The 13115-nt window shown below is 43.7% G+C and overlaps 1 protein-coding gene across 1 annotated transcript; it reads right to left on the bottom strand.

Annotated features, from left to right (window-relative positions):
• Window positions 1–7715: 7715 nt before the first annotated feature.
• LOC306973765 (uncharacterized protein) lies at window positions 7716–10348 on the bottom strand (the record flags this gene model as incomplete). Its single annotated transcript, XM_079570758.1, has 5 exons — window positions 7716–7826; window positions 8323–8360; window positions 8421–8531; window positions 9893–10237; window positions 10315–10348. The coding sequence occupies 5 exons, from the start codon at window positions 10346–10348 to the stop codon at window positions 7716–7718; spliced, it is 639 nt and encodes a 212-aa protein (XP_079426884.1).
• Between the last annotated feature and the right edge of the window lie 2767 nt (window positions 10349–13115).

Below are 13115 nucleotides of genomic sequence, written 5' to 3'. Positions count from 1 at the left end.
GACGCTCCATCTACAGCATCACTCAGTGGAAAGTTATCTTCAAATAAAAAACATCCGGAAAGTCCAACAAGTCTCACAGTCACAGACCTGAAGCTTCTCCTTCGTGTCCTGAGGGCCGTTGTCCTGTTGGAAGCGTCGCTCTGGAGACGCTCGTGACGGGAATAATGAGCCGACCGACACTTTCACCCAGTCATTTTGTAGAACATAGACGTGCGTGCACCCATTTATTTTTTACAACATCACATCCTTCCATAATAAAGAACTCAAAAGGACGAGGCCGAAGCAGGAAAGCTCATAAGTGCCGCCCCCATCACGGTAAATCCTTTCAATCTAAAAAGTCCATCAGAAAGCTCCAGGTACCTCCTTCTACACCGCGTTCCAAATGATTATGCAAATAGTATTTCAGTGTCAAAAAGGTAAAAAAAAAAGGAAAGAAAAAGGATCTCTCTGCTGATGAGAAGCGTGAAATAGAAAAAACCGTCGATATTTCATGAAAGATGAAGCGTATTCATCGTACAGAGATTTGTGGATGATTCACACTCTCGGGTTTGGACAGATAAAGGCACAGTGAGGACGGAAACGATGAGCAGCATTTTGAGTTTTTTACTATATAGTCACTGGGAGATTTTTTGCACCACATTTAAATGATCCTCTAACACTGGCTGTGACGGGGGCCGGGCTGGGTCGGCTCTAACATGGACTTGTATGACCCTTGTATGACCCAGCAGGTCTCACTGTGAAGCAGAGAAAACTCGCCTGCACAGTGGGCCCCATGATTATATCCACAACATCAACACTTTATTCCAGGTACATATCGGTTTAGCTGCAGTGGTTTGCAAAAATAGTAATCAATCAATGTGTATTTGCAAAAAAAGCTTTACTTCATTGCGTAATGTGACCAAAGTAATAACTGCTCACACTTGTATTGTGCTTTACAAGCCTGTGTCACAAGTTTCTCAAAGTGTGGTCGTGATTCATTCATGCCACACTCTGCTGTTAAAGGATCTATATCCTGCTATTTTAGCCATTCCAAAGTTAAGTATAGGCATGTATATGATATATTGTACCTCTACCACTATGGAGCACTAATTTTTGTGATAAATATAAGTGTTTTCTGGAGGTATTTTTCGAACCCGGAAGACACAACGCTTCGATTCAGTTAACTCCGCCCCCTCTCTCCGCACATACTTTACCGTAATATAAATAAACAGCAATAAGTGAAGTTACTTCATGATGCAGTTATACGGAGTTGACATCTGCAACACAGCTTCATAAATGGCTAACACACAAGCTAATATCTAAAAATGGTATTTGTGTAGCCCCGACCTCAGGGGTGGTGCAGTTTATTTAGAAAGTAATTACTTAAAAATGGTATTTGTAAGAAAAAGGACAGTGTTGCAGTCAAAATAAACCTAAAACTCTCCCAAGGCAGCACATTTTACTGAAAAATATAGCGTTTCCTACAAAAATTATGTTCAATTTCCCCATTTTTTCAATCTGAAATAGTTTCAACTACCCCCTGCTAGGTCTTCAAGTACCCCTGGTTGGGGAACACTGCCCTCGACTCACAAAAGTTCTTTCTTGGTTTTAGGAAAGTGTATTGTAAATACTTTAAAGCAAGGGCGTAACTTCCTGAAGGACTGGTGTGGACACGTCCCCATCAATATTTCAGGATGGCCAAGTTTTCCCCACCAACTTCTTTCACATTGTGTGATCTTTCACAAAGACTTGACTCAGATGTGGCACTTTAGTCTTGGGAGAGGACGATCGCCATCACAACACTTTTTGTTTCGCGTTGATTGGTCAAATATTAGCGGTGAAATGCATATTTTCGGGTTATTGACGGAAGTGAGCGGGGAAGTCTTTAGGAGTTACTGCGCGGACGTTTTGCTCCTCGTATCATTACGCCTCACAATATAGTCCCCCTTTTTATCTGCTTATAAAATCGACATGCTACATTTCTGTGTAAATATACTTCGCATGAAAACACTTCACGTAACTTTATTTAAATAGGGAACACGTGGAAGAGCTTGGTAGCTTCTATCGTGAGCTTTTTTGGAGCTATATGACATGTGGGAGAGGCTACGTATGTGTGAGCGCACGGACAAAGACCAGACGGGGATATATTAACTCGACTAAGGTTAGGTAAGAACATATCTCAGTATGTAAAAACACTGGCCTGTTCCTTTAAACGACACAATGATCCCATTCACACAAACAGACACATTTTATTGACCTTTCACCCCTGGTCTCAGGAGTGATATTGGACGGATATATTGAACATATCTCAGTATGTAAAAACACTGGCCTATTCCTTTAAAGGAACAGGCCAGTGTTTTTCCAGATTGAGATCTGTTCTTACCTGAGCTTAGACGAGTTGATGTGTACCTGTCTGGTCTTTGTGCGTGGCCTCTCCCAGTGTATTCCTGTGGCTCCAAACGGAGGTGAAGTTGGAAGCGACCAAGCTCTTCCACGGACACAAAGACCAGACAGGTACGGATCGACTCGTCTGAGCTCAGGTAAGAACATGTCTCAGTGTGGAGAACTGTGGCCTGTTCCTTTAAAAACAAATCGCTGCATTTTTTGTTCATTTTATACGCTTGATTTACTTTACTTTACTTTAGTTTAGTTCACTCTAGTCTAGTCTAGTCTAGTCTAGTCTAGTTTGGCGCTCGTTGGCCACAGACTCATTCATTTTCCTGCAATAACAAGTATAAAGGGCCCAGACCAGAGGTTCAGGTCAGTGTTTGAGGTCAGTCGAGATAACAGGTCCTGGCACCGGGCAGAACTCTGGCCTAATGATTAAAATAATAAAGTTAAAATGAGACTGACCTCAGGATTGTGACGTCCTCCAGCTCCTGACCTCCGACCTGTGAGACACTCGTTAGACTCTTGACCTGGACATGTTTGTGGATGTTTAGACTCTGACCTGAGCGTCTCCTGCAGCAGATGATCACAATTGTTCCTGTGATGATGACGTTCTCACAGACGAGGACCAGGCCCAGGATCAGGCCCAGGTTCTGGGTTTCTAGAGCTCCTCCTGTGGACCAGAGACAGTGTTAGATGTATGTCCTAAGTCCACACGTGCAATAAACAGACATAGAAGCAGTTCAGTTTAATTGACACGTATGTAAACTCCTCTCCACGTGCAGTTTGAACGTCCCACACGCGGAGATTAAGGACCACGAGCTCCAATAAAACACACATGTGGCTGCCAAAAGAATAATATAAATAAATAAATACTAAATAAAGATACAACTTGCAAAGAAATGCATTTATTGTAATAAGTGCATTTATTTATTAAGCCCTCGCAGGACATGCATTAACGGAGACCGAAAACGCAAGAAGAATGAGAGCCCTGTCACAAAAAATGACTTCGTACAAAGGTGACACTGGCCAGGGACATAGACATAGATTTGGGCGTGGTCATGACAAGCCCACAACTCAGAGGCCATTTTCAACCAAATTCAAAGCCTCATATCTTTCACAGACATTTAGTTGGATTAGAACGGACCCAATGTTGGACCTAATGGTGTGCAAACGCAGCCGCTATCGCCAAAAATGCCTTAAAATGGCTTTAAACTGGCTTTAAAGTGGCTTTAAAGTGGCTTTAAAGTGACTTTAAAGTGGCTTTAAAGTGGCTTTAAAGGGGCTTTAAAGTGGCTTGTAAGTGGCTTTAAAGTGGCTTTAAAATGACTTTAAAGTGGCTTGTAAGTGGCTTTAAAGTGGCTTGTAAGTGGCCCACCCATCCTCTGTTAAAATAGCTGGAGTCTTTAGCCTGGCAGCACGCTGGCCTCTGTCAGAGTTTCTCCTCAAATTCATACATTTTCACCTTTATTCACATAAGCCACACATTTAGACTCCTATGCCTTTATACTAACCCTCTCTCACAGAAAGAAGCTTTAATTTGTATGTTTTTTGCTCCAAATTCCGCTTTTTTGGACTGTAAAATCACAGGAAGTTCTGATTGACTGTTTCCTGTCCGTCTCTCTGTGTGTTCCTCCTACTACATGGGTCGGACCAAAATACAGGGATGGAGCAGACTTTCAAATCTTTGGACACCCAGGCGAATTTTTCCTATAACAAAATGATTTAATACATATTGCCCAGCCTGTAAGGCCGCTGCTCCGTTTTCTGCAAATACATGAGTGCGGGGCATTTCAAAACATTGGTTTAGTGGTGTTGTTTCTCTCAGCTCGTTTAGCTTCATAGGCAGAGCACCAGCCTCTCAACCAGGAGGCTGCAAGACCAGTCCTTACCCTGATTAATTTATTTTTAATATAAGTCAGACCTCGTTAAAAACGGGGGAAATTCCTGTTTCAAACGAAAGAGTGGGGGGACAGTAGGGAAAAATTCGAATACAATGGAGAAAATGGAGGGGACAAAATGACCTGAAATGACCTCTCTCCTCTATGTTGATGAAAACCTGCCTCCTCTCGCTCCAAAAAACCCCCTGAAAATACTGTTTGAAAATCCTGTCAACAAAATAGTTCTTGCCGGGATGAAGTCCTGAAATGACCTTGAATGCAACCACCTATAACTGGAGGAAGAAGTGCAATCTCTAGTTCGCCACTAGTTGGCAGTGCACAACAAAACGTTCTTCTTCTGCTGTTTTCTGGCATCCATCTTGACTATCACCAGAGCACAACAAATGAGCAGAAGGATTAAAAACGTGAGCCAGAGCTGAAATAGCTGATCATGTTTAAATTAAGAAAACTAAATATATCCTCAAGGATGAACTACATTGAAACTTCAAAGAAAATTGTTGTAAAATATAGTTATGTCGGTGAGTGAAAACTATGATTTCTATGTGATTAGATACAACTTAAAGGGATATTTCAGGATTTTCTGACATAGGGCCTCATTTCCTTGTTATCCAGAGTGTTGCTGGAACCTGGAGATATTTTTTAGTCTTTTAGTCTTCGGAAACTGAACCGCTCGTATTCGTCACGGAAGCGTCCTCTGCTCTGATGCAGCTGTTCCTACAGAGGGTTTTCTTCTTTCCAGGTTCAGAGAAAGTAAAAGAGTGATTGAAGTCTTTTCCTGCAGCGACCGAGAACACAGACTTTGATTTTTCCAGACCTGCCGATGGAGAGCAGACGTGACCTCCGAGAAGTCCTTCAGTGAAACATAAACTTTACACAATCATCAGTTCAGTGAATGAGAGAAGGCCGATGTGGCCTGACCTGCTGAAGCTTTTCATTCATTCAGTTCCACTCACCGTCCATGACGTCGAGCCTAAACTCAACAACAGACTCGCGAACAGGCCTGTCCCAGACTCTTGGTGTTGTCAGATTAAGATCAGAGGCGTTTCTGCAAAACCACACGGAGCTGAAGAGGAAGCAGAGACAGAGATGCTCCATCTACAGCATCACTCAGTGGAAAGTTATCTTCAAATAAAAAACATCCGGAAAGTCCAACAAGTCTCACAGTCACAGACCTGAAGCTTCTCCTTCGTGTCCTGAGGGCCGTTGTCCTGTTGGAAGCGTCGCTCTGGAGACGCTGGTGACGGGAATAATGAGCCGACACTTTCACCCAGTCATTTTGTAGAACATAGACGTGCGTGCACCCATTTATTTTTTACAACATCACATCCTTCCATAATAAAGAACTCAAAAGGACGAGGCCGAAGCAGGAAAGCTCATAAGTGCCGCCCCCATCACGGTAAATCCTTTCAATCTAAAAAGTCCATCAGAAAGCTCCAGAGCACTGAAAATATTCATGTCTGAAACACGTGTCCAGCTGCAGGTCATGGGTGATAATGACCAGCAGCATCTGGTGTTGATACATTTTGACATTACATTATAGATCATATAAAGCACAAACAGTGTCTGACCCAGGCGCACCACAGCCAGAGCCTGCAGCTTTAACCGTGTGATTATCACCACTGATAATGATGAGCTTTGACATTTCACAAGAACAAACTTACAAGTAAGAAGGCAGAGAATGAGAATAGAAATGTTGATTATTCATATTTATCCGTCTTTCTCATTCACATAACACCATATCCAATCATTACTTACAAACACAAGTCACCATTCTATTGATTCTTTTTTAAGTATTACAATCATGCTAAATTGTTGTCGAACCATATTTTACTTTTCATCTTAAATGAATATTCTTTATCCTTATAGTTTTAAGTTTTATAGCTTATTTTTCATCTAAATGTTGTGTTATATGTTCTATGTTGCACGTCTGCACCTGTTCTCAAACAATGGCAATAAAAACTTTTCTGATACGTTTGTCATAGTTTTATAATCAACACTATATATTATACTATTATAACAATGATAATGTAGCACTTATGATCATTATCTTATATTATCTGGGTTACTGAACGCATGTCAAAAAATATGTCCAAATGAACATTGGAAACTGAAAATAAATATAAATTAATGCCGCGCCGCGATAAAGGCCTTTGCCCCTGGCGCACTCCCCCCCCTTGCAGCTGCCCATAAAAGGAGAAAGCATTAAAAAAGTGTCAAGGCTGTGTGTGGACTAGCTACCTCCTTCACCTCACACGACCAAACTATCACTGAGCTTTAAGTCCATACAAACAAGGGCCTGACGAGGGCGAGGATTCTCTAAATTCACGGGCTGAACTTAGGTCCCAGCACCCCACTGGAGGAGAGGGGTTATTTCCCCGTTTTTAATGAGGACTGAGGAGTGACTGTTGTCACATATAATGTCCATGGTCTAAATCATCCTATAAAGAGAAAAGAATATTCAGCCAATGAAAGAAGTTATAATTCTCCAAAGTGTTACTACAAGAAACTCATTTAAGTCAGAACAGAAAACCGGAGGAGAGAATGAACCAAACGTAAGGTGCTTCATTTGGGGAAAAGAGGAGCCGCCCCTAAAGGAGGTCAGACCATCCACTTTATCACTTTAAAGAAAGCCTCTTGGTATCGGTTCATATCGGATATCGGCCGATACTCAAACCCCCAGTATCGGGATCAGAAGAAAAAAATCTGGATCTGTAAAGATTTCATAGAGCAGACGATAAACAAAGATGGCGTCCAGTACGGCCCCCGCAAACCTAAACATGTCAGGATCAGTTGCCCACTTTGTTTTGTCTCGATGTTTTGACGGTGTTTTCGTGACACTTGGACCAAAGTATCTTCATACTTCTATAGGCCACATGTAGAGATGAATTTGAAACGTTTACAGTAGATTTTATTTGAAGCTTTCACATAAAAAATGAGGCACTTTACAGTTTACATTAAAATGTCACAATTTACAATATTTCTTGCAACTAAATAATGACTAGAGCGAAACGGCTAAAGGGAAGTACATTGAACAGGCTGATGCTAACAGTCTTTGGAGTTTACCATATAAGGTCATGTCCGAAGCAGCCGGAGGGAAAACAAAGAGAAAAAACTGAACTTTATCACATTTCTGCACCGTTACTTTAAGGTATTTTTCTACTAAATAAAGACAGAGACACAGAGACAGAGCAAAGTGGTTCAACAGCCCATAAACACTGAAACAGACGAGGCTAACATTAGCTTCATGCTACATGTGCTAACATTAGCTTCATGCTACATGTGCTAACACTAGCTTCATGCTACATGTGCTAACAATAGCTTCATGCTACATGTGCTAACATTAGCTGATTTTGACTTGACTTGATCAGTGAGTGATAAACATGTTTATAATCCAACAGAAAAAGAGGGAAAACTGTGAATCCCACGAGAGGTTTTCTCCGCCCTCGGTTAGGCCACGCCCCCTGGTAAGACGCTGTAGGTCGGCTCCATTTCCTCCAGACGCAGATCTTCATAAATCCTCTCAGACTCTGGACGGACGTTCGCATATTCATGTTCTCTCTACAAGAAATAATAAAGTTACTGAGGAGAAAAAGACATAAAAGCCACAGGCGACGTCGAACGGTCCTCGCGGGGCCTACAGAGGGCGCTAACACACTGTCCTTTTGTATAATGGGAGATGTATGTATGTCCCATTAGAATAACATGGGGGGCCCGGGCGTCACCATGGCAACACCGTACAGAATACAGCATGGGTCCCATTGACCTTTTGATCAGGAGGCCAAATATGATCCATTTCTGAGAAAAAGATTTTTTGATTCCATTCATTATTTTTCTGATTCTGTCGCGCCCAATGTCACCTTCTCACATTTGTTGAGTCCAGGGGTGAAAGGTCATTCATTCATTTTCCTGTAATAACAAGTATAAAGGACCCAGACCAGAGGTTCAGGTCAGTGTTTGAGGAGAGTTCACCTCAGGTCAGTCGTGATAACAGGCCCTGGCACCGGGCAGAACTCGGGCCTAGTTATTAAAATAGTAAAGTTAAAATGAGACTGACCTCAGGATTGTGACGTCCTCCAGCTCCTGACCTCCGACCTGTGAGACACTCGTTAGACTCTTTGATACTGTCGTTATTTTAGATGTTTAGACTCTGACCTGAGCGTCTCCTGTAGCAGATGAACACAATTGTTCCTGTGATGATGACGATCACACAGACGAGGACCAGGCCCAGAATCAGGACCAGGTTCTGGGTCTCTGGAGCTCCTCCTGTGGACCAGAGACAGGACTGACCTCAGAGACAGGACTGACCTCAGAGACAGGACTGACCTCAGAGACAGGACTGACCTCAGAGACAGGACTGACTAGGCCTGAAGATGTTTTTGAATTTGTTTTATTCAGATTCTGGAGCATTTTTTAACTCTATATAGACAAATCTGAACTGTTTCTCTGTTTAGAGGAAGTTTTAATCCACTGGTCCAGGAAGTGCATTTGCTGAACTTTACCTGAGCTTCCTGTCGGCTCCTGCTCTGGGGCGACTGCAGAGGGAGACACCGTCACTGGGAAACCACCAGGGGGCGCTGTAGAGGTAGACACCGTCACTGGGACACCACCAGGGGGCGCTGCAGAGGTAGACACCGTCACTGGGACACCACCAGGGGGCGCTGTAGAGGGAGACACTGTCACTGGGACACCACCAGGGGGCGATGTAGAGGTAGACACGGTCACTGGGACACCACCAGGGGGCGCTGCAGAGGTAGACACCGTCACTGGGACACCACCAGGGGGCGCTGCAGAGGTAGACACCGTCACTGGGACACCACCAGGGGGCGCTGCAGAGGGACAGAGATCAGAGACAGAACGAGACGAGACTCAGACTGAGCTCAGACTCACCTGGAGTCACTTCGATCCAGAATTCCTCTTTCTTTCTGTCCAGTTTAACGCGATAGACCCCGGAGTCGGCGACGCTCACGTGTCTGATGGTCACAGAGATGTAATTCAGGTCGTCTGCATGTTTCTTATACTCAATCCTGTATCTGCTGCTTTTTCCTTCGTCTCCCGTCGTCTCCACCAAAATGTCGTCCTCAGAGCAGCTGTTCCTACAGAAGGTTTTCTTCTTTCCAGGTTCAGAGAAAGTATAAGTGTGACTGAAGTCTTCTCCTGCAGCGACCGAGATCACAGTCTTTGATTCTTCCAGACCTGCTGATGGAGAGCAGACGTGACCTCAGAGAAGTCCTTCAGTGAAACATAAACTTTACACAATCATAAGAACTCTCCCAGCTCCATCAGTGCTGAGCCTCTCCCACACTGCACGAAGCCTCAGAACTTCACACCTTTTCCTTGCCAGTATTGGGCAAGTTACTTTAACATTGTAATATGTTCTACAGTAGTTACATATAATATGTTTGCATTACACATTACTGTTTCAAACATGGAGCTGAGTTACACGACTTTGAGGTTCTTTTGAGTCACTTTTGCCAAAATATAAACCGTAAATAATAATAATGCCACAAATTGCTTTTTTTGTTCCCATCTGACCCAAACCTAACACTGACCCCAACAATATAACTGTAAAACATAAAACATAACAACAAATAATACTGGTTAAAGTTTCATTCAGTTCCACTCACCGTCTATGACGTCGATCTTAAACTCATCGAAAGTCTCGCGAACAGGACTGTCCCAGAAGCATCGGTATCGTCCCGAGTCGCTCAGACTAAGGTTGGAGATTTTCACTGTGATGAAGTCCACTGGAGGAGAACCTTTCTTCTCATGTTCGAGGCTGAATCTGCCGTTTGTCTCCTTGTTTCCTGATGTCTGCACCAAAACGTCGTCCTCCTCACAGTCGTTTTTACAAAAGACCCTTCGAGTCACGTTTAGATCTAAGTAAGACCGACAGTTGAAAGTCAGATCTCCTCCTTTAGGCTCTTTATAAACATTAACAGCGGTGAGTGTGGGGAGGACGTCCAGCAGCACTGAGCAGAACAACAGAACAGAGTCAGAACAGAGTCAGAACTCGCTCTAATGATTTAGTTTAAGTTTGTGTTCTCACCGAGCCACAGCAGAAACAGCTTCCAGGAGCTCATGATGAAGAAAGACCCAGAAATGAACTTACTCTGACTCTTGGTCCTGTCAGATTAAGATCAGAGGCGTTTCTGCTAAACCACACAGAGCTGAAGAGGAAGCAGAGACAGAGATGCTCCATCTACAGCATCACTCAGTGGAAAGTTTTCTTCACCGCTTAACCCCCACCTGCACCCAGCACATTCTCTCCAGTTTGGCTTCACTCAAATCTAAAAACAGCTAAAACAAAAAAACACTTCAAAAATGTGATTTAAAAAAGCCTCGACCTGTAAGTAACCACTGCCTGTATGACGGCATCTCTAAAACCCTTTTCTTGATTGAATGTGAACTTTCTGTGTCTCACGATGTCGTTGGATTTGTTTCTTTCCCGCAGCTGTGCAAACATGTCCCGATACATCACCGGCTTCAGTGTGTCCAAGAGCCAGGCTGAAGAACAACAGCTGAAGGCAAAAGGCTTCCTGAAAAAAGACGCCAATCCGAAGCAAGACAAGCTTGGAAATGCTGTGAACTTCTGGCACAAATACAACGAGGAGGGTGAGCCCCCCTTGACCAGGGTTCAGATCAGTTATAATGATGAGATGGCTCAGGGTCTGAAAGGAGCAGGTTACATAGAAGGTGACACATTCACAACTGCAGAAGGAGAAGTTACGCACTGGTTCTTCTCTGGCACCACTCCTTATGACGTCCCCATAGTCGACGCTGGGCTCTCATTTACCCCTGAAGACGAGGCTGAGCAGATGAAAAAGGGCTTTGAGAGAGTTGGCTGCAACGCCAGTGGAGATTATGGATACAGTTTCTATCTGTGGGTGAAGAGAGAGAAGCCGACCTTCATCTACGATGTCACTGCCACCAATTCCCACGATAAAGATGTCGACCTTTTCAAGAAGGGCTACATCCGGATTGATGACCCGACTAACACCGTATTCGGAGGCCACAAAGGATCCAACTTCCTCTGGTATCGTCTGACCACGGATCCCAGCGAATCCGTCACTGACCTGAAGCTCTCCACAAACACAGAGCAGTATCAGCAGTACCAGCTGCAGGGGTATGAGCTCGTTGGTGTGAACCTGAACCAGGGAACAGGCGGGAGGGCAGTCCATCTGTGGTACAAGCCACAAAACTGGCTGGGCACTGAAGAGGCCAAACCTGTGAGAAGCATGACGCTCTTCTTCCACAAGTTTGTCACCAAAATGTTTGAAAAGTGTGGAATCCAGGTCATTGATGAAAACATGAACGAAGGCAACTGGGGAGAACGTTTCCTCTGTTTTCTGCAGTGAGAGAAAGGCCCAATAAACGCCTCAGTTTAATCAGTGAATCATCTGAGGTCAGTGTGTCGGGGAAATACAGAATGTACTTAAAGCAGCACAACTCATGTTATCGACACTAAATGTTGCTATTGTGATTTGAAATAAAGATTCCTTTAAAACGCTCATGTTCCTTCTCAATCTGTTTCACACGAGTGCAGTTCATATAACAGTGTTTCCCAACCAGGGGTACCGGGATCCTGCCAATGACCACAAACCACATTTTATGACTAGGCAGAAATGTAACACATTCCTAACGGTGCACTTACTTTTTCCTCTCACTGTAGAAACTTAGTATTTCCTTCTATACCCTGACTCTCTTATACTGTAGGATAGAACCTTCCCTTTGTAAGACTGAAATAAACCCTTAGAGTAAATATGTGTTTATAAAAACGAGTTCATATTTGCATTATGAAAATATACATGTAACTCAAGAATAAAGTAACCCTGAGGCCAGTGATAGTGAGTGTCTGTTAAAAGTACCTCTGAGAGAAGTAATTATGGCTTTCATAACTGATTGATTAAATATGTCTTATGTTATTTTACAAGTGAATGAAGCTGTGGTGTCTGGATGTTGGAGCAATGCCATAAAAGAAACATTTTTCTTCTTAATGATGGATTAGTATCATTATCAGTAACGAAATACAAGCACAAACGTTCCCTGACTGTCTTTGACACGGTGATACAATACAAGGCAAACTAGTTTGGACACTGGTCATGTATCATCTGACTGTGTAGTAAGTGGGAGATGAGGTTAGCCTCACGTTAGCGTGAGCTGAGGGAGCAGCTGACTGAGTTCACACAGATGTGCTCTCAGCACAGCAGCTCAGGAGAGTCTCCATCAGAGCAGATCATCTCCCTGATAATGACGAGCTCGACAGGAAAAAACCTTTAGTTCTGTTTGACCAACGCCTACAAACCCGGCTTGTAAAACAGCGTTCTTTCAACATTTCTAAAATATGAAACGTGCTACCGAAGAGTGAAGCAGAAAAAGAACTAAAAGTATTAAAGGATTAAAGGATTAAAGTATAAAAAGTATATTTGTTTCATCCAGGCTGGTCTTCTGCCACTGCCTGAGAAGTTTTTATCCATCCATCCATCCATTTTCTTCCGCTTTATCCGGGGCCGGGTCGCGGGGGCAGCAGTCTCAGCAGAGATGCCCAAACTTCCCGATCCACACACACTTCCTCCAGCTGTTCTGGGGGGACCCCGAGGCGACACCAGGCCAGCTCGGAGACATAGTCCCACCACCGTGTCCTGGGTCTTCCACGAGGCCTTGTCCCACTAGGACATGCCTGGAACACCTCCCGCGGGAGGCGACCAGGAGGCATCCGAAACAGATGCCCGAGCCACCTCAGCTGGCTCCTTTCGACGTGGAGGAGCAGCGAAGTTTTTAATTAGTTCAAAATGCAGCTGATGATAAATGTGGACAAAGAGAAGAGAACACACCCTGTGCTAAAGTCTC

Source organism: Gobius niger (genome assembly GCF_951799975.1).
Source record: "Gobius niger genome assembly, chromosome: 14".
Classification (NCBI taxonomy): domain Eukaryota; kingdom Metazoa; phylum Chordata; class Actinopteri; order Gobiiformes; family Gobiidae; genus Gobius; species Gobius niger.
This window is presented reverse-complemented; position numbering and strand designations above follow the sequence as displayed.